Below are 22,866 nucleotides of genomic sequence, written 5' to 3'. Positions count from 1 at the left end.
TTCAAAGAAAACGAAATGTTGGGTTCTTAACGATAACATTGCAAGTTTTGCTAAAAGATTGAGTGGCCTTTGTCTTTCTTTGGTTGGTGACGTAATTTTTTTAACTAATCGGCACTGCAGTAAATTAAAATTCGGAAGTTTTAAGCACAAGGCACATCATACTGTGCGAAATAGAGATAATATATCCTGATTATTATACAAAATACGTCATGATTTTTATACAAATTACAGTATAACTCTACTGTAAGTTATGCATATGCATACTATCAGACTACATGGCATATAAGCTTCCATTATTAATTGACAATTCTTTATATGAATTATCCCTCGAAGAGCTTTCCTCATGTAGTATACAAACTTAAGAATAGTATTTTGTTGTACGAAATTCATATTCCAAAGTATTTAATAAAATTATAATACACATTGCCTTGATGTCTCTACCGCTCAAAGAGGCCATAAATAGATGACTAAATAGGCGAATCATTATAATGAGACGATGCTTGCTTCACCTGGTATGCAATAAAGACTCATATTGATGATTAGAAATGAATCAGATAAACTCATTTTCAACTCGAATATTAAGATGGACATTGACAGACTTCTACGTACAAATGTTCAGTCACTAGACAGAAGATGCTACTTACTTGAATGTCTTTGATAAAGAAAGTGAAACGCCTAACTATTTGAGTCAGAAGAGGCAGTGTTCTCAAATCGTCCGAAAGTACCTAAATGGCTGCGTACTTCTCCGTATACCTGGAATGTACGTATCCAGTTGCCGTTAACCTTGTCTTTTCATACTAATGTTCTTCACAATGCATAAATTACATTTACTTCAAAGTACGAAAAAAAAGGCAAATAGGTCAGAAGCTAGTTTCAAGGCCTGCAGTTTTCATTTTCTGTTCGCAATGCAGGCGTGTTGGTTTTATATTCCCGTAGAATTTTAAAATAACAATGCAATGCTTAAGCTTCAACTAGCATTTCTGAAGTGCAAACGATCTAGCTTTGCAGTCGTCTTTTGATTGTACAACTTACAATGAAGACAATCCTGAACTCAGACCAAGAGGTAGACGTTCTCACCAGCCTGGTGCCACTTGTAATGAAAGGGTATTTGTGATATGCAGGTTTATTTTATAAGATTTCTTTTGTGCATTTATTTACATCATAATTTATACAATGACTTCAGGTGTGCATGAACACTTTTAATTCAAAATGTACATTGAAACAAAAACATACTGTATATTCTATCACTTGAACTTTTATTGGAGTGACTTCGTCTTCGATAAGAAACGTTCAAACTGAACTATATTCTTCTTCCATGTAAATATACATTCACACAATAGTTAACACACAGAAGACAAATAAATGCTCAACATGAATGTATATATTGGTTGTTTCCTCACTACATATACACACATAGGTTATATAAGTAAATTATTTGGCATCCAAATCAAGAGATGGCTGCACTAGGATCCATCATCTCGTATATGAGAGACCATTGATGAGCCACAACGACAGGACCTTCATGAAAGCTCCAAGCAACACTGCAGGAGCCGCTGCAGTGGCTCTCGTTGCCCCGTTCTTCTTGCTGTTGCTGTTGCTGTTGTTGTTTGTGGCAGAAGAGGATGCTGGTGATGATGACGATGATGACGATGATGATGATGATGATGATGATGATGAGGATGATGAAGACGATGAAGATGATGATGATGCAGAGGCTGATGAGACTTCCTTCTCCGTATTTGTCTCTTGTTGAAGGCCAGCTGGATTCTCCCCTGTCATTGACAGATAAGCTTGTTATACATAATTTCCTAATTCCCACAGAATATATACCAGCAAGTCAATGACCTTAAATTTTTTATTTTATTTTAATATAAAACCACAAATCGAAAATATAGTTACAAATGAAAATCAGTTAAACTGTCAGTTGAGAAAATTCTAGATAATTCAAAACTTTTGGAAAAATATTAATTAAGATTAACATTATATTCGCGAGAATACTAGCAATATATCAATATACAAGTACTTTGATAACATTCAATATAGTTAATTGTTTGCGTTAAATATTAATATGTTTAAACAACAAATTCCTAATCAAATTTCATAATTGAGGCAGCAATACTACTGAAATCTTTAATCTTCCTCACCGAAGATTAATATATATATATATATATATATATATATATATATATATATATATATATATATATATATATATATATATATAAATATAATATAAAACAAAAGTAGCCCATGAAAACGCAAAACTATAGGATGTAAGTGCTATATTTCAGAGACGGCTGTCTCTCTCTTCAGGTAGGTAATGATTCATTACCTACCTGAAGAGAAAGACACCAGTCTCTGAAATATAGCACTTACATTCTATATTTTGGCGTTTTTGTGGCCTCCTTTTATTAGACGGAATTCTGTTGTAACAGAACATCTTACAGTCCATATTTATATATATATATATATATATATATATATATATATGTATATATATATATTATATAATATATAATATATATTATATATATATATATATATAGATATATATATATACATATATATATATATATTTATATATTAATAGACAGCAGCTAGACAGAATGAGAGGGGCTTACTCTGGACGACGGTCACCAAAACGGATGCAGGAGAAGCATTTGAGGGGAAGCACGTGTAGTTACCTTCATCCTCCCGGGACACAGAAGCGACATAAAGCTTAGAGAATTTTTTCGTGTTTTCCACTGTAACGCCTCGCTCCCTGTGGAAGCACGTCAGTAATTTTGAGTAAATAACTCAATAAAGCTATGTCAGGTTTTTTCTGGGGACCCAAGATATATTACATTCCACTGTGAGCTAGATGAACGGATACATGGAATTCTACAGTTCACAAAATCCTTATTCAGTAGAATTCTAATTTGCTACCAAAGGACAGATTTTTTTTTTTTTTTTTTTTTGCAAAACAGGGAAGGAAACCCAGAGCTGATTAAAAGAGTATTTTAATAAGTTGTTCTATGGGAATGTTTATTAAGATAAATATATCATATTCTTTAATCTTCTTCATTTGTTGAGTTAAAATAAATGTGTTAAATGAGTTCGTTTTTTTATACGAAACCTTCTGAATAGTTGAACCAAATTATTTTTCTTCCAAACATTCACACACAAGGGAATGTTTGCATGTCCGCCATTAATGTAACTGGAAAAGAAGCCCACAAAATTAGTGTATAACGTGTTTACTTACAAGTATTTACACTTGAGTAAAATAAAATGTAACTACTTATAAGTAAACACGTTATACACAGTAATTTTGTGGGTATCTTTCTCAATCTTCAAACGAAAACTGAAAGAAGTTTTTGTTTGATTCATTAATGTAATTATTAGCTGTTTTCTCACTACATAAACAAACATATGTTATCATTTAGCATCGCAACCAAGCGATGAAGCTCTAGTGTCCATTACCTCCTCAACAAAGGAGTATCTATAATAGTGGGAATATTATAAAAGCAATCACGATCCCGTCTTGACGTAGAACAAATAAGAGGCGTGGCTCTATTTACACCAAAACCAGAAAAGGCCGGATAAAGACTTACTTATCGTAATTGATCATGCGATCTCCTCTGTACCAAAAGACGAAGGTCGGTGGCTCTGTGGCTCCTTTGAGAAGACAAACCAGCATGAGGGAAGAGCCGCTATGGATGAAGCGCTCTGTCCCTCCGATGATCTCAGCGTGTGCCTCTGCAATGGAAGGATTCTCTCAGTGGCATATAATTCCCATCGAGACATGGAATATCCTCTTGTTGAATCGTGACACGTCATTAAATATCTCTCTGATATAAAAATAATTTTTAAAAATGTACTGAAAAATATACTAAGTAACTTTACATCAATCATGTCGAAGACAAAAAACCAGGGTAGATCCGAGAGAACTTGTGAGTAGTTCTCTTACATGCTTTCATAAAATGGTAAGAAAATACATGAAATAAAGCATACAAATAAACACAAACGCTCACGGTGTAAACATCTGATTTCTCAATTGGAAGTTCGAAGCAATCCTACGAAAATCCCTTTAAAGGGTTTTTTTTTATGAGTTGCAATGTTTAGTTTGCTCTTCCCATCATTGCACGGAGCCCCAACAGACTGAAATCACGTGACATATATTTTTGGCAATTTTAACATTGCTGGCCCAATAAATGCCGCTACTGATTTTATCTGCTGCTATTGCCGATCTTTTTGTCGACACTTTCAAGCTTCTATATTAGGACCCCAGTCTACATAAACTTCTTCTATAGGCGATGGATGCTATTCTTTAACGGTCTCTGGAGGCCACTGGATCCTAGGCCTCCCATTACAGTTGCCTTTTTCCTGACAGTTTTACGTTCTATTTAGGTCTTTACTCAACCTCCCCTGACTCTTTGGGCACTGACATCTTCCCATCCCCATTATTTCCCTCTCGATCGTGCTAAAGGTCATTGCGCACTTAGTCTGCTGTTCAGATCTTCGTCTCCAATTGATCTTACACGGACTAATGTCTCTCATAACCGCAAAAGGAATGTTGGCTCTGATACTTTTGCCATCTGGTGACCAATGTGTAAAGATTATCTCTGTGAGACGTTCCAAATAAGATGTCCTGTTTACTACTGTCCATTCCATGCCTACTACTTCCTGTTTTTCGTTTCTGGTCGTCCCTTGCCTCCCGTTCACGTCATCGTTACAAAAGCTTTCCTACCTCATCACGTAATTCTACGCAAACAATTTTACTATCGATATCCCTTTGTTCGTACACATGATTATATATGACTGAATATTACGTTGGTTTTCAAATACCATAAACACCACTCGGAGCGAGCGCCATGCATGTAAATAAATCAAAATATGCTAAACGTAAACAAATCTTCTAGATATACGTGTACGTAGAGAGAAAGTACAGGTAGTAATTTGTTCCTATACCCCGAAGGCCTAATTCTACTTCACAGCTGTGAAAAGTGCCATGATCAAATAAAAAATACGATATATATCCATAATAAAATTTGAAGCGCAGTCTGCCTTCACAAAGGATTCATTTGCATCAGTTTTGCATTGTATGAATACATATCAATGCCCCGGCGTATTTGAAGCTTTCGGTCCATCAATTGCCATTTCCTGGATAGTGAAATGGCAACATGCTTAAAAAGCACATGACCAAAAACTGAGTAATTCTCTTTCAGAGGCTCCTTCTTTCCAACATTAAATTTGTTTTCTCTTCCGATTTGGGAAAAAGCTTTGTGAAACCGACTTTAGTACCTTTGTGACATGAGCTTCTATTTATAATGGAGATAAGTATTAACTGATAAAGTAATAAACAAACTTTTCCAAGGCTGCATTTTTTTTAGCTAAGATTTGTATGGCAGTATATGCGTCTGTATGTGGCCACTCATTCCTATTTCAAGTACGAACACAAAAAATACCTTATAAAATTTCTGCTTAAGGAAGTGAAAGGAACACAGATAAACCTAGCATGGCTTCGGAAAGCACAAGGAATATATAAATATATAATTAGAGGTTTATCGGGATTACATATATTTATTTACAAACATGGCATTTCGCTCCAAGTGTTTTTTGTCATTTACTTTGTTCTGATCGCTTCACCTTGCATTTCGATGTTTATCACCTCCATGTTTCTTTTTATCGTGCTATATTCATTGCATCTTTTTTCTATACCTTCTTTCTTTCGTGCTTTGGGTCGTCTTGCATTACATCTCTCATTTGCTTATTCACCATATAATGCTCTCTCTCTCTCTCTCTCTCTCTCTCTCTCTCTCTCTCTCTCTCTCTCTCTCTCTCTCTCTCTCTCTCTCTCTCTCTCCACGATTTATTCCACATCAATTAGCTATTTTTCAATTAATAATTGTACTCTGTTCATATGGAATGCCTCGTGCTACGTAATGTATGAAATACGTATATAATGTTTGCCTTCCTGCATCTGTAATTACCATGGGTCTTGGTTAGTCAATGTATATACCCTAGCGGGTGGAGTTCAGTTGTTTATAAAAATTTTATTAAACTCTCTCTCTCTCTCTCTCTCTCTCTCTCTCTCTCTCTCTCTCTCTCTCTCTCTCTCACACACACACACAAACAGAAGACATCATGTTTTGGGTAGAGTTCGAGACTAACACTCTTGCGACTTGGAATTCATCCACATTATAATCAAATATCACATAGAACAACAAAGTTGTTCTGGCTTCTGAGTAATAACCATAATTGAGTGTTCCTCTGTTCAGATTATCAGTAACTGATATTAAGTAACCCAAGGTAATACACGCATTACATACACTATGTAGCACGATGCATTGAAAAATAGAGAGAGAATTTTAAGGTGAATAAACATTCCACTTTATTCCACAGCCGAGCTGTTTGTTTGTATGTATGGTGTTTTTACGTTGCATGAATGAGTGGTATGACGCAAGACGAATTAAAGTGAGATAGGAGGTAAACGTAAAGAAAGAAGGTAAGGAAAAAGATGCAATGAAAATAGCGCGTTGAGAAAGAAACATGGAGGTGATAAACCTGGACATGGGAGGAGAAACGAGCAGAACAAAATTGAATGACAACAAAGTTTTGACATAACATCCTCATCTACGTCAATGGACAAAGAATTCCAAAAGGATACAAGGTAAAGGAAATGGATGGCAGATGAGAAAGGGTTGAGAATCGGGAACCACTCAAGTGATGACAGAAGTCGGAATGAATGATCATTTTACGAACAATTTAGTTTTCTTCACGAATATTCCTTTCTTCTTTTTTAAACTTATAGAGGATATGTAAGGACGCCAAAGGTTCCTAAAATCCTAGGGTTGGTATTGAGAATGAAGGATAATTCGCAATTAGTCAGTTGCCCGTGGGTAATAACAAAAATTATGAATAGTTTTTCATATACGTCGTTTACCTTTACGTAAGGTGACTTAGAAGAAAAAACAGGTTTCTACTACTTTCATCTATTACCTGCTAATTCTCGGATGAACCCTTTGTCCTGAAAACTTACCTCAACCAGAGGGATTATCAGAAACTCTCACAAATACTGCGCCACTTACTTTAACCTCTTAAGCCGTATCTCTAATTTACTCTCCCTTTCAGCCATTATTCCTTTTATAGACACTCGTCTACTATACCTTCAGCAAAGCAGCAGCTACCTTCCCTGATTGTCATACTATTATAATTCATTATATTTCGTCACTATGACTCAATGATACAGAAGTAAAGTATAGATGCTGAGAGTTATAAACATTTTGCATGATATTAGAGAAGCATGTGACTGAATATAATCATGGAAAAGAGAATAGTCTAGTGCTACGTGGGGCAGCGACAGGGGCGGGATGTCTTTATGGATGTCTACTAAGTCATGATGGAAATCTGACAGGAAAATTAGACGTCGGTGAAAAATGGGATACGAATGGAGTATGGAATGGTTGATGTTTGCTTGTGCAATAAGATAAACAATAAGATATACTCAATCAACAATGAGATAGATGTTGAATGGAAACCAAGTAGATGGAGCAATGAATAATTACATGGAAAATGGGATACGAATGGAGTATGGAATGGTTGATGTTTGCTTCCGATACAATATTGACTGGAGATAGCAAAGAGAAATGGTCGAAAGCAGCGCAAGCTTCGGAATGTTTTGCAAGAAGATAAACAATAAGATGTACTTAACCAACAATGAAATAGATGTTAAATGGAAAAAAAGGAGCTCTAAGAATATTGGATAGATGGAGTGGAAGAGTTCTGGAAAAGGACACTAATATACAGGCTCTGCAAGAGTATGCCCAAGATATGGAGGCGGTAGTGTAGTGCACGTAAGCTACAGGGTTAAATGGATATCTAATGAACATTCTGCAAAGGTGTATGCAGCAGCTGATGTTGCTGAAGTCTTCCGCGCAAGGTTCATCCATGATCCAGCTTATAAAATATATTGTGCCAGTGACCATTGTCTCACAGGTTCTTTGGAGCCCGTTTAGGAAGCCAATTAAAAGTTGTGTGTGTGTATATATATATATATATATATATATATATATATATATATATATATATATATATATATATGTGTGTGTGTGTGTGTGCGTATACGTATACATACATATATGAATAATTATCACATCACCGTGAATCATATAAATTATTCGAGCTGCAAGTGTCCTTTAATAGCTAATTCGCTCTACCTCGGAATTAATATATTTTCATACATGTAAACCGAAGGGGAATTTTTCAGTTGATAATAATTTCGTCCTCTCATGGGTTCGAACCATCGCCCAGCGGATAGAGAAGAAATCTGAACTTCAGTGAAGTTATCGATTCGGCTAACAATCGATAACTATCACTGAAGTCCTGATTTCTTCTCTGTCCGCTGGGCGATGGTTCGAACCCATGAGAGGACGAAATTATTATCAACTGAAAAATTCCCCTTCGGTTTACATATATGAAAATATATTAATTCCAAGGTAGAGAGAATTAGATATTAAAGGACATTTGTAGCTCGAATAAAACACACACACACACACACACACACACACACACATATATATATATATATATATATATATATATATATATATATATATATATATATATATATATATATATATATGTGTGTGTGTGTGTGTGTGTGTGTGTATATAGTATGTATGCTTGTATGTGTGTATATATATGTATATATATATATGTATATATACATAATCTAGTAACGTTTGCCCAGAAAAGAACCAAAAGGGTAGATTAGGAGGTACAGAACAGTATTATTTATACAGTTGAAGAAGTCGACCACTATATCATTCCGTTGATAGCTTCTTCTTAATCTTGTTACTGCTGATTGGAGGAAGATTTTATTAATCAGATCTGAATCCAAGGCTCCTTTTGAGAGGTTTATCGTATTTCTTTGTTTAATCGGTACTGATTCTACCATCTGGCGTTTGAAGCAACAATCGTTAGTATAATGTATACATGACATTCTAATTTATTCGATGATTAAGATTATTTATGTGGTCAATAATAGCTGAGCTCTGTTGGCCATATGTGCTTTAGAGTGTGTGTGTACAAGCTTTTTATGTGTGCGAAAGTGTAACTGTCTCTGTGCATGATTAAAGTTTTTGTTATTTCGATGTTTACTCGTCAATGTAGCCTGCACGAAATCTCACCAGAGAATATTTGAATATGATCATCTATCCATCCATCACCGTACAATTTCTACAAAAAAAAAAAAAAATCGGAGATATATTGTTGTGCATTCCGTGCAAGCAAAGTAAGGTTATCTTCATCTTTACAAAAACTAATGGAGTCGAGGGTAATCATTATGATTGCCACCAACGAAAGGACTGAAAATCAATAAACAGTGATTTCGCCATTTCCTGGGTATACGCTGAAATATATCCAATCTCTCGCTTTTTATAACTCACCAACGACGCTGAGGTTGATCATGAGTGCCTGAGGCGGGTGTGATGACACCTGGCACTCATAGAGTCCGGCGTCATGAGTGGCCACCCATCGCACCGTCAATGTCCAGTCACACCCGTCTGGAGAGACTTTCACGCCCACGCGGGCGTCAGAAGAATAGACCTGTCTCCCGACAGTTAGGAGGTGGTAGTCTCGACGTCTGACCCATGACACCTGGAATGACAAGAGGTCATGAACTCTCTTTACGGCTAATGCTACAGATAATGTTACTAATTTGATTTAAAAAAAAATTATTTCATAATTCAACAATTCTATGTAACACAATTCTGCAATTTACCACCCATTTACTCACTGTACACTCTACAGTACAATCAGACATCAATAAATATTCTCGTCCTTTTATCCATCCATACATTGTACAAGAATGAATAATCACCAATAAGTCCTTCAGAGATTACAATATACTATTTTATTTAAAATTATGTTTCAGCGAATCTGTTCGTTAATACGCACACAAAGTTATTCGTTAAACACCTGTAGAATCAAGATAGATAAAATTAGCAAATCAATGCTATAAATAATCATAAACAAGTAGCAAACTATGATCATACTTCAAACTCAACAACTCGCATTACCTGCTTTCGCATGCACACATAAAAAAAACACACACAAACACACACAAACGCCTTCCTTCTGTCCTTCACTAACTTTTCTCATTTCTTTTCTGCACCAGCGTATCAAAGAGCTCAGGCGTTGTAACGCATCCTTAATGAGGTGTTTCTTCAGAACCAGAGCACTTCGTTAACCCAAACTTCTCCCCTGAAATGATACAAACCTCTTGTATGTTACATTCACTGCACATCCACTTCCCTCCACTCCACAACAGAACTTCATAGACTGCGAAATATGCTGTCGTAAACATGAAAGAATCCATGACCATTTATTTCAAACGATCATGTTCAAGTTCTTTCTGTAGGATATTCTCGATGAATATATAATTTGATCAGTATAATGATAAATGGAGAGCACAAGCAAGCGCCCACACACACATACACACACATATATATCCATACACATATATGTATCGAATTCATGGGCTTGCTTGACCTCACCCATATTTTTACATTTTTCCTCAGATCCCTGAGCTCCAACAAAGGCTACCCGACTATTAGTGGGAGCCGAGGTGCCTTAGAAAATCGATTGACCAATTCATTTCCAATACTACCTTTTGCTCGTTACACCCTCTTGCTTGTCGATTTAACCTTTGCAATAGCCTTCATCCTGGACCAATTAAATATCCTTTTCCCCTCGATTTTTCTATTGCAGTTAGCCATAAGACTAAATAAAAGCAGAGCTGTAAAAAATCGATTCCATTTTATATTTCTTTCGTGAAGCCAAGTTTAGGTGCTGAGGACAAATAAAAAAAAATATGTAAATGCTGGTTCCGTTGACATAAAGTGTCAACATAGTAAACGGGTCAAAAGAAGACCTTAATAGGTGAAAGAATATATATATATATATATATATATATATATATATATATATATATATATATATATATACAAACTTTAATGTAAATGAAAGAAAGGATCAGTGTCTTGACAGTGTGGTAACGTGGGATAAATGGAGGACAACATGTTGGTGAAAGGTTACATTATTCAGAGCGTTATGAGGGCAAAGGAGATGTAGAAATACAAGTGTTGGATAGGTAGATGAAGCGGAAGAGTTATCGGAATGGAACGGCTTTAATATCCAGGCGATACAAGATTGCGTGCAAGAGAGAGGTGATATATTATGTACTAGGTGCAAAGGGAATTGACACATTGCTCAGAATACATAATGGTATGGCAGTACTCAGCATATAGGGCTCATCAAAGTCTCTGCAGTTAAAGTATGTCTATGCCCAAACTTAACTTGGCAAACAAAATAAAATTAAAGAAGAGATGGGCAAAAACTGTCCTAACTCATAGCAAATAAGAAACGAAAAGTCAATCTCTCAGCCTGGCAAATACTTTCTGACATTTTACTATCTTACGAAATCGGAAGCTATTCTCATTCGACAAAAACTCAAATTCTTACAAAAGGGCAGATTATTCAGAGAAAATGTGTAGGAGGCTAAATTCTCTTCAAAGAATTAGTGTTTATTCTTTGTCAAAAGGACTTTGAACCTGACTGCAAAAAAAGCGTTAAACAAAATCCATTTTTGGATATTTTTTCGTAATATGTATTCAGTCTCCGGTAACCTTTTAACACACTAAATAAACGATAGTAATTCCAGAAAGGACCTTCAGGTCCCTTCTCACAAGAAATTTGGTAAATTCTCCTCGTGTATAATATTGTAGCTTGATTGAATAAATTTCTTTCCTTCAAGTGTACTAACACATAATTCAATAAGCCTTTTGTTTGTTGAAAAATATAATTTTAGGCTTTTCCTAGGTAGCATACTAATTCACAAACCTAAAAACTCAAAACCTTTAGCAGTACCTACTAAGTCTCACTATAGAAATATATTAATAACCTCTGGCCATTACCCAGATTTCCTTACCATTTAAAAATAAAAAAAGTAGTCTTGTGTCAAATTCTTGTATGAAGTTAAAGTCAAAATCTAAATTATAATGCAGAAAAATATATTCTCACGATTTTAAAGTCCAAAGAGAGGACAAAATAACGAATGATTAGAAAAATGTCTGATACAAGACAATGACATACAAATTAATTCCTCGCACAATTAATAACTAAGCTTTTAATATTGTACTAATTTAATGGAGAACACAACGTTTCCGGGAAGAGTTTACATTTTCTCAAACTCATTTCTTCTAACTATTTCCTTTAGTTTACTGTCTTATTCAGAATAACCTAAGAATACCTGACTCTCTCCTTTTCAACGTAACAAAGCGATTCTGGGTAAATAATTCATAGCTACTCTGATACAGATGTATAAACATGGACGCCATTACCAAGATGAATGAGAGGATGCCCTCGAGCCCGATCCACCCGGTGGGGAAATGGGAAAAACTTACAATCATTAGTTAATGTACAAATAATGCGTCTGTATATTTCCTGTTCTCCAGTTTTTTTCCCTTTTTTTTGCTAGAAACAACCTCTCTCTTATAACGTGAGAATGCCCGTGGCACCGTCAGCTTTATATATGATATACAGGTATTATAAAATTTTATTATATTATAATAATAAATATATATATATATAATAGTATATATAGTATATACATATGGTAGTCGTAAATAATCGTATGGGGTGGATAGTATATAGTATATATATATAAGTATATATATAATTATCTATATCTTATTATTCTTCCAAGTCTATTACGTCTATATGCACAACTAATCTCTCTCTCTCTCTCATCTCTCTCTCGCTCTTCTACTCTCTAATATATATAGTTATATATATATAGATAGAGATATGATATATATATCAGATGAGATATATAGATATACATAGATAACAACATATATACATAAGATAGATACAAGAATATATATATTGAGAACGATAGATACATATTGATATCTACCTGGTATATATATAAGAGATATACATATATCTATATATATATATAATAACATATATATATAGAATAACATATATATAGATATATATATATATATATACCATATATAGATACAGGTAGATATAATACTATACCATAGAAGATTATATATATATAATAGAATATAGTATATATATATATCTTATATATATTCCAAGTATTATACGTCTTCTATATGCAAAACTATCTCTCTCTCTTTCCTCTCTTTCTAATATATTATATATATATATATATATATATATATAACATATAATACACACATATATATATATAATATATATATATGTGTGTGTATATATTATATATATATATATATATATATATATATATATATATATATATATATATATATATATATCCGGGTCAAGGGCAGGAACATAGAAGCAGATGACACATAGAAAGCCATTTCTTCCAACGTTTATTGGTTCGCAATCACATCTTCAGAGATATCTACGAAAATAAAGTGCAATGCATAAATGTTAAATCATAAAATAAGGAAATAAAAAAATTTTTAATACAAAGTGAACTAAAACTCACAAGGCCAGGACACAAAAGATTTTAGATCGATAAGGAAGGATAACAAGTTTAAATACAGATGCATTCAGAAACAAGAGAGTTGAAACAAAGAACATACGTATTTAAATACAGACAACCTAAAAACACTGAGGACTGACCTGATGTTCAGAGGCTATGAACAAACTAAGAATATAATAGTGATTTTTCCAGGCAGGCAGAGAGTTAAGATAAATTTAAGGGTACAGCAGTCGTTTAGTTTTTTCAATTTTAATCTAAATTCTATTTACACCTTTTTACATCGTGCTATTCACTTCAATCAGAATGGACCCTCTCTCACCAAGAAATCGTCTTTCTATAACAATACTTCTCTAATAACTGTTTCACTGCTCACATCTTCTACAGGCTTCACAAAAAAAATAAAAAATAAAAAACTGTTTAATAACAGACAAAGTTCAAAATATAAAGGGGCCATTGACCTCAAATGAATAGCTAAGAATCCAAAAAATATGGGCTCTCTTTTCTGATTCATGGATCGGCTACCGCTTTTGATGTCGTCTGGTGTTGTGCATGAATAAAATTGCCCGAAACGTAATTTTGGAAAATATATTGGATCCTCCAACGAAACGTTGGAAAAAATGGTTTATTAGGTCATCTGAATCTATGTTCCTGCACTTGACCTGGATAAATGTAATATGTGCTGTGTTCGAATTTAACCATTGTTTTATATCACATATATATATATATATATATATATATATATATATATATATATATATATATATATATATATTATATATATATATATATATATATATATATATATATATATATATATATATATATATATACATATATATATATATATATATATATATATATATATATATATATATATATATATACTATACATATACATATACATAATTTTGAAGATTTACTCTTTCCTGTTGGGGAGAAAAATGGAAAGGCAAATTCAAATTCTTGACCACTCATTTACAAATCAGCCTAGAGGAACAATGACAGCAAAGCCGGTATTTCAATAATAGTAGATGATTATTTATAAGGAAATACACAGGCCAAATAAATGTCTAAAGTTAATATCTTTATATACGTATATGTATGTATATGATGTGTATGTATTTGTATGTATGTATATAATATATATATATATATATATATATATATATATATAATATACGTGTGTATATATATATATATATATATATATATATATATATATATATATATATATATATATATATATACATATATATATATATATATACACAGATATTATCAAAGTGTCTACTTGAAAAACATACGCAATCACGAAGGTTAACCGTCAGACAGCAAGAGTATACCAATTTTATCTGTTATAAAACTTGAAATTTATACTGGCCTTCAAACAATTTGTATTTCTGTCATTAACAAAGCTGGTCTATTGTTCTGCGCTTCATTGTAATATTTCATTATTTTCCAATTATGAATTTATTCTCGGCTCTGCTGTTAACAAAAGGCATTCTTATTTCCGTATTAACCACAGATTTGGGCGTTCTCAGAGTCTATTTCTAAGCCAGATTCAGGATGTAAAGATTTTTAGGGGTACGATGATGAAGGAGTTTAGAGTAAATGAACCTCAAATATGGAGAGATACAACAAAGGCCTCTTAAACTGGAATGTAAAGTATATTATACGTCAAGAGAGAGAAATACAGAACACGAGAATGAATAGGAAGATAAGGAACACGAATAATAGTCGTACTGAAGCGTGACACAAAAACATCTACTGTGAATAAATTATAAACTAAAAAGTAAGAACAAATCTAACTTTAACAGCTAATGCTAATTCTCAATTCTCCATTAAAAAAATTTCAGGATTAAGAAAACTAACATTGGCATCATTCATGAACGATCGTACGAGGTTCTTTTGCGATTTTTTTGTCCCTAATGAATTATATTTTTATCAAATTGCAGTGAATTTCAACTTGTGACGCACTTGATATATATTACCACCTCCTAGCCCAGGACACATTACCAACCTCTCATTAATTGTTTACCAAATATAAACCTATATTGCACTTGCAAACTATAAAAATAAATATCCTCATTAAAAAAGTAAGATAGCAAAAACATACTTTTTCATGAGCCCGTACTGGGCAGTGCCATCTGTGCACATTGCGTGGTTCACTGCAGGCATTAATAGTGGTTGTTTGCAGCGTCCATTCCGCCCCTAGCCTCACTAGGTCTCCCGTGCTTCCATTCTAACCCCCTTTGTTCACAGTCTTAAGTGCCGAATGTATGACACTGTCACAATGCTTAGTTTCATACCAAATTTTCACATTACATATCACTTCAGATCCTCTTTATATTATCCAAACCATCGTTAACAAAATAATAACTCCAAAAGGCAACTCTGAATGGTGTGTGAATGTTCATGGACATGTAAACCGAGAGGCCCACGGGAAATGCCCAGATCTCCAGAAGGAAAGGAATCAAGCGAACCAAATGAAATGATTACGAAACTATCGTCACAGACGCAGAAGTTCCCTCCTCCTCCTCCTCCTCCTCCGTCATTAATGGGCTTCTTCCCCCCTTCTCTGGTGCCTCGGATGGCTTCTCTAATTTGGTTACGTTACGCAGGGTTCTTCCGCACCGCTCGTTATGAGCACCTGAGGGAAGATCCTCCAGCATCTGAGGATAACCAAGGTTCCTAATTGCCGACGGGTTCCACTTCACTTGTGGACAGATCATTATTATCCTCTGCTGCCTCAGATAGAGACGTGAAGCAATCAAGCGATATGATATTGTTTTATCTAATTAACCAGCGTCTGTGGACGAGAGAGAGAGAGAGAGAGAGAGAGAGAGAGAGAGGTACTGGTTTGAGCTTAATGTAATCATGAACTCTTAGAATGTATAACGTAATTAGCTGCTTCCCTAAGACATAACAGTGATTCACATAAAAAAGAACTCTTAGGACACAAAAATGAAATGAACAAAGGCAACTTAGCGACAAGAGGACAGGAACGTAAATCAAGTAAATGTTAATAAAGAGATAAAAAAAAAGCAATAAAAGTCTCTACGAAGAGTAAATAAATTTTCAGCCTACATTTTTGATTGGTCAATACTCATCAATACTGATCCAAGTGGATTCCAATTAAACCTCTCATTAACTTTCCTCGCCAAAACGATTATGCGGCAATGCAGTCGAATAAAATAAAGAAGGGGGGTGGGGGCTGGGGGAGTCAACTGTTTATGCGCTTTCTCTCTCTCTCTTTCTACGACTTGCCCTTGCTTATTACAGCATAGAATAAAATGAATCTCTTAAGGAAATTGAATTTTAGTGTCTTAAATGTCACAAAAAAAAAGTATTAACAACAGTACAAGGAAACTATCAACTGAATCCAAATTCACATCTAATGGCACAAACAAAACTTATATATATATATATATATATATATATATATATATATATATATATATATATATATATATATATATATATATATATACACACACACACACACACATATATATATATATATATATATATATATATATATATATATATAAATATATATATATATATATATATATATATATATATATATATATATATATATATATATATATATATATATATATCTGAATTTCAGACTCTAGAGTAGGGTTTATCAAAATACTGAGGAACGGATTTTCGACGAAGAACTGAAAGGAAAAACGTGATCTTTCAGGATATGATTTGCATTACATCTAACAACACTAAACTTAATAATTCTACATCTTTTACCGAAGAGCTTAAAGAAATTAATTGCTACTGCGTTTGATGCTCGACCTTCCAACAATGAAATCTCCACAGTAGCGCCTTTATTCCCCAAAAATTCAGCTTCCACTTGCAATAACCTCGTTATCATAAATCCGCAGTCACTTCACGAAGTAATCAGCTTACGAAAGAATTAAAAGCCCGGATGATTGCATCATAACAAGGACTCAAACTTGCGTTATTTATAATGGTGCGTCGTTCACCAAGGCTCATGAATCTCGTTAATGGCCAACGAACCCAAATTAATCATACATACTTCAGTCACCTCCCTGGACCCCCTTGACCTGGCCAGCCTCCACCACAGCACCCAAATCTGGATAAAGACGACCCGTAATCAAGAATTAACGAGGTTTTGCGTCACTGGCTTCTCTTGTGGGGTCTGACATCACGAGTGCTCAGTTTTCATTAGGGGCCAAGTGAAGGAATTTCGTTAACATCATGCATAAGAATTTTTAACCTTTCCCTCTTTTGTCGGGTCGCATTCCCTCTTTATTTGCTCGTCTCATTTGCCGTTCTGAAAGAGCATTAGATTGTCATTTGCACCGATCTCTGCATGGACAAATGATTAAATACAGTGTAACTTATAATTTGCTTATAATCCTTTCTATTTGCACCCTGTTCATCTTCATACGTAGTATTCTCTTTTCCCATAATAGATTCCTTCCTTGTAAGTCTTCCTCCTCTCTCTCTCTTTCTCTCTCTCCCTCTCTCTCTCTCTCGGTCAGCGACACACATTTTATGATGTCTGTAAGTTCGTCTAACCATTCATTCTCATTCTCCTCCTTTACTTCATTATAAATATATCACCTTATGTTCCATGTGGTAAACAGGTCTGGTCTGGCATCAGCTGCAAACTAATCCCTTTAATTAATATCTCGACCATTGATACCTGTCAATGTGCCCTCCAAAACCGTCACAACACGCCCTCCACACCGCGTCCCTGGATACCACAATTCTTCCTTTACAATTTTTTATTTATGTTCGATTATCAAAATGAGATTTTAGCAGATGTATAAAATCCTTAGCAGTTTCGTTAGTACTAGTGTGTTATTTACATTGTTCCAAAAACACGGTTTTTTTTTTTACGCCCACTTTTTGTCAAAGCCACCTCAAATCGATGCTCGTATTACTGTGCAATATTCATTGTGCTTTCACGTTTAATGGATGGCCTTCGGCTCTCTTTGAATATCGCTTTCATGTTATTTAACAAATTTCGGGCTGGCCTGGCGTATTCTGGATGTAGCCGTCCTTGTTTGCTTTAAAGCTTTGGTATCATAAAAAACAAATTAGCCTTTTTCAGTTATTCAAGGTGATTTCCCGAGAGAGAGAGAGAGAGAGAGAGAGAGAGAGAGAGAGAGAGAGAGAGAGAGAGAGAGAGAGAGAGAGAGAGAGAGAGAGAGAGAGAATACCTAATAAACAGAATACATAAAACCCGACTCTGAAGGATTTTACTACAACGCCGAAAGCTACATTTGTTAAGATACACGAACAATGATTAGAAAATAAAAAGAAAACAGACAGAAATAGCAATAAAACAGAGTAATGTATCTCCATGCTAATTTCGAAACTGAAATCTACATGAAATACGCCATATGCACAAATTCCGATGTACAAGCTGTTGACATAATCAATACATGGATTGCTAAAAATGTTCACTACCTTTAAACAATCCAATTCAAAGACGTTTAGAAAACAATTTATACCTTACTTAAAGGAAATGAAACTCAAATAGGTCATAAAATAAAATAAAATCTAAAAGTAGAAAGGTATTGAAACATGTCTGCTCGATTAGAAAATAGGAACGAAGACTGTCAAACAAAGAATCCATAATTTGTTGACGGCATTATCTAAAAACGACGAAAAAAAGAAAACAATATTTAACGATGTGACGAAGAGCGGAGGGGCAAGGAATAAGTAAAAGAACTATATGCCAAAATAGAGAAGCTAAAAATTAAAAGAATTCAGGAACCCTGCAAGTTTCAAAGAGGACGATATTCGCTACCCAAAAATTATATCAAGAGTTCCGCCAGAGAAGAAAAGTACACTTTGCAAAACATGTTACTGTTAAAAAAAAAGAAGTTACTAAAAATACTGAGAAAGCTGTAGTGTCCCTAAACAATCTCGAATGCTGCTGCTGCTGCTGTAAAAAATAAATAAATAAATAAATCTAAAGCTGCTGAACACGAAATAAAAATTTCACACAAATCTCATCCAGTCAGACGTAAAAGGAATTAATATGGAGCAGTAAAAAACGGTTTTAGGTAAGACTCTCTCTCTCTCTCTCTCTCTCTCTCTCTCTCTCTCTCTCTCTCTCTCTCTCTCGTTTCTTTTCTCCTGTTTCACCCTCCTTCTTTCATTCGACATACTGGTTCTGCCTTACCATTCCATCGGCCAAGGATGACGACAAGCGACACGGAAGGGCTGCAGTGGCTCCGGCCTGGGCAGTGACATCGCTGTGGTTTTTCTGTCGAAATATGTTGTCCCCAGCGAGGACTTCCCCTCCTTGGCCGACCACTCGATTGAAATGGGTACCGTCTGGGCCTGTCAGGAAAAGCAATATTGGGTTAACCTGGGAGTAATACCATGTATTTTGCAATAGTAATGCAGAGCATACCAAGGGTAGAAATTGTTACCTCTCAACCATGTAGTTTTTCGTGACCCTATAGGCACTGTTTGCTTTTCAAATATGTGATTTCTTTTAATAGTGATAAATCGTTTAAATCATTTACATCTGCGCTACTGCATAATGAGACAAGATCATGTATGTGTAGTATGTTACCGATATATTTCCTTAAACTATTGACGAAGAATCAATTTCTTGATCATAGTTCGGTATAAAATTACCTCTTACAGTAATCTGCATTCTTATGAATCGCTCGAAAGTAGTTATAAATATAATGATATTCTAAAAAAAAAAAAAAAAAAAAAAAAAAAAGAAACAGCAGGCGGCGAGAAAAAAGTAAAGAAAATCTGTGAATGAATTTAAGTCCTTACAGGCACCTTCACCCTGAAAGCCAGTAGATGGATGAATTTTTTACACTCAGCGGAGCGCACCTAATCAGCAGAGAACATCGTAAACCAGTTTTCCTCGCCGTGGAGGTGATGTGTCACACTGACACTTTAGCCGAATAAGCATAGACCCACTTCCAAACAACATGGAATAAATCGACATCAGAGCAGAGGCAAATTTCCTTCCGTAGAGAGACTACATTTGAGATGGTATGAGGGAGAAGGGAGTATGGGAGGAAATGGCACAGGACAGAGGTATAGATGGAAGAGACTCATTAGAAACGGCGACCCCGAATAGGGATAAAGCTGGGAAGAAGAAGAAGATATTTATCTCTTTTGTCTGTTGGCGAACAACGACCCTTGAAATTACATATCCTCACATCCGCTACTCTGTGTAATTTATGTCAATATGATTATTTTTACTTATTCAATCAATACCTAACTTTGAAATAAGTTTAATCGAAAAACATAGCAAATCCAAATGGAATTCTTTAACATCAATTCTGCTGAAACTAATGACAATAACTAAATATGTAGTAATTTTCTACATCAATAAGAATCTTCTTTTCAGGCACAAACACTCTTATGACACAAACAGGACCACACTCATTATTCAAGCTATGTTACTGAAAAGGCTTTTTATTTATCATAATCCTTGGATAGTGTACTAAAAAATGAAAATTTTTCTTTTATTTTGTCTTTTCGAGCAACATTTGATAAGAACTATCCATAGCCGTAAGTCGCAAGTTTAATAATATTAAAATTTAAATTAAAAATAACGCGTGTTTGACTTATTAAACGCAATACGAGTACATGAAATATATCCGAATTATTAATAACCTCAAAAGAATATAAAGTAGTCAGCATTCTCATACAACTGGACAACTTGAACCAGAAAGAATATTGAGAAACCTGTCCGCTAACAAGGAAGTACTGCTGCGTGGCCTCCGCTCGAGAGGATGTGTTGGTCAGGGTATGTTGCCAATCATTCGAAACTCAATTATTTATTTCTCCAAACGAAAACGGGGAGTTCGGATATAATCGAATTACCAAGGGCGAAGGTCTATGGGCGTCGAGGACGTAGCTGTAGATTTGTTTTTGACAGACAATTAAGTTAGGCCCTAAGAGTCTCGAAGGAAAAATAGGCACCGGTGCCTTGTTCTCATGATTTCATTACACTTATTATTGTTCAGGTAAACTAGTCAATAAGTCTGGTCTTTATTTTTTTTTTAATTATCGACTGGTAATGCCAGTACCACCTAGTAACATCACCATCTCCTATATTAACACCACTAAAAAGCAGTTACTAAATATATAATATATAAAATATATATATATATATATATATATATATATATATATTATACACATATATATATACATATATATATATATATATATATATATATATATATATATATATATATATATATATATATATATATATATATATCTATATATCTAATGGCGAGCCAACATACCTGGAGAAGTTTCTCAGCAATCATTTTATTATGCGATAATTTCATTACTAAAACGGACATGAAAACACTTTCCATTGTGTAGTCTCACTTGAGACTACACAATGGAAAGTGTCTTCATGTCCGTTCTAGTAATGAAATTACTGCATATAAAAATGATTGCTTCCGTAGTTAGAAAAATGATTAAAGAATAAAGAAGTACCAAAGCTCTGTAACAAATATATATATATATATATATATATATATATATATATATATATATATATATATATATATATATATACATAGAAATCTCTTCTGCCAACATAATTTGTAATGAAAGTAGAAACCACAACGCCCCGATAATGACATGAAAAGCTGAAGCTCCGACCCGACCAGCCAGCCAGCCAGAGAGACAGACAGACAGGCCCCGGAGGCAATAAAACTACGAGCAGTCTCTATTTGTCTCTCTCCTCATCCGGCCTTATGATTCGCACCTCCCATCGGTGCTTCCTTTTATCATGCTGACATGGAAACAAGAAGTGATATTCGTCATATTTAAATTTCTCCGGTCCTGCGTCGAAAACATGACAGCTTCTATCAATTATCAAAAGCTAGATATTGTGCTACACCGCCATTGGTGCCGAAATGCGTACATATTTTGTGAAAACCTTTTTAATTAACTTTATTACTAATATTAACAGCTAGGAAAGTTATTAACCACGCACGTACAGGGGATCTCTCTCTCTCTCTCTCTCTCTCTCTCTCTCTCTCTCTCTCTCTCTCTCTCTCGCTAACGGCACTGGAACCAATAGAACAATAGAGGGCAGACATGTTTTTGATTCACAAGTAAAATTTCCCAAATGACTTGTGTAAGAATGACATGTATATCTTTTTTGTTTAAGAATCAAATGTACTACTTCTATTTTTTCATTTACATCTCCAGTTCTAGCATCGTCAAAGAATTTTGACTATCGGCAGAACCGAAACAGGAGGCGGGATCAATTCAGTCTCCTTCTACCAACTAAGAATAACGTACTCCATTCCCTACAGACAACCAACTTCGAGTAC

General features: G+C 34.5%; 1 protein-coding gene across 2 annotated transcripts in view; it reads right to left on the bottom strand.

The window, feature by feature from the left end:
- Positions 1 to 1,122: 1,122 nt before the first annotated feature.
- Positions 1,123 to 22,866, bottom strand: part of LOC135221790 (neuronal growth regulator 1-like) — a 141,689-nt gene continuing 119,945 nt past the window's right edge. For both annotated transcript variants that reach the window (XM_064259643.1, XM_064259644.1), the window contains 5 exons: positions 19,710 to 19,870; positions 9,426 to 9,636; positions 3,591 to 3,735; positions 2,622 to 2,761; positions 1,123 to 1,772 (listed from right to left, as the gene is read on the bottom strand). In XM_064259643.1, the coding sequence (XP_064115713.1) occupies positions 1,474 to 1,772; positions 2,622 to 2,761; positions 3,591 to 3,735; positions 9,426 to 9,636; positions 19,710 to 19,870 (956 nt within the window). In that variant the 3' untranslated portion in view covers positions 1,123 to 1,473. The remainder of the gene's footprint in view (positions 1,773 to 2,621; positions 2,762 to 3,590; positions 3,736 to 9,425; positions 9,637 to 19,709; positions 19,871 to 22,866) is intronic.

This window comes from Macrobrachium nipponense, chromosome 3, assembly GCF_015104395.2.
Source record: "Macrobrachium nipponense isolate FS-2020 chromosome 3, ASM1510439v2, whole genome shotgun sequence".
NCBI lineage: Eukaryota > Metazoa > Arthropoda > Malacostraca > Decapoda > Palaemonidae > Macrobrachium > Macrobrachium nipponense.
This window is presented reverse-complemented; position numbering and strand designations above follow the sequence as displayed.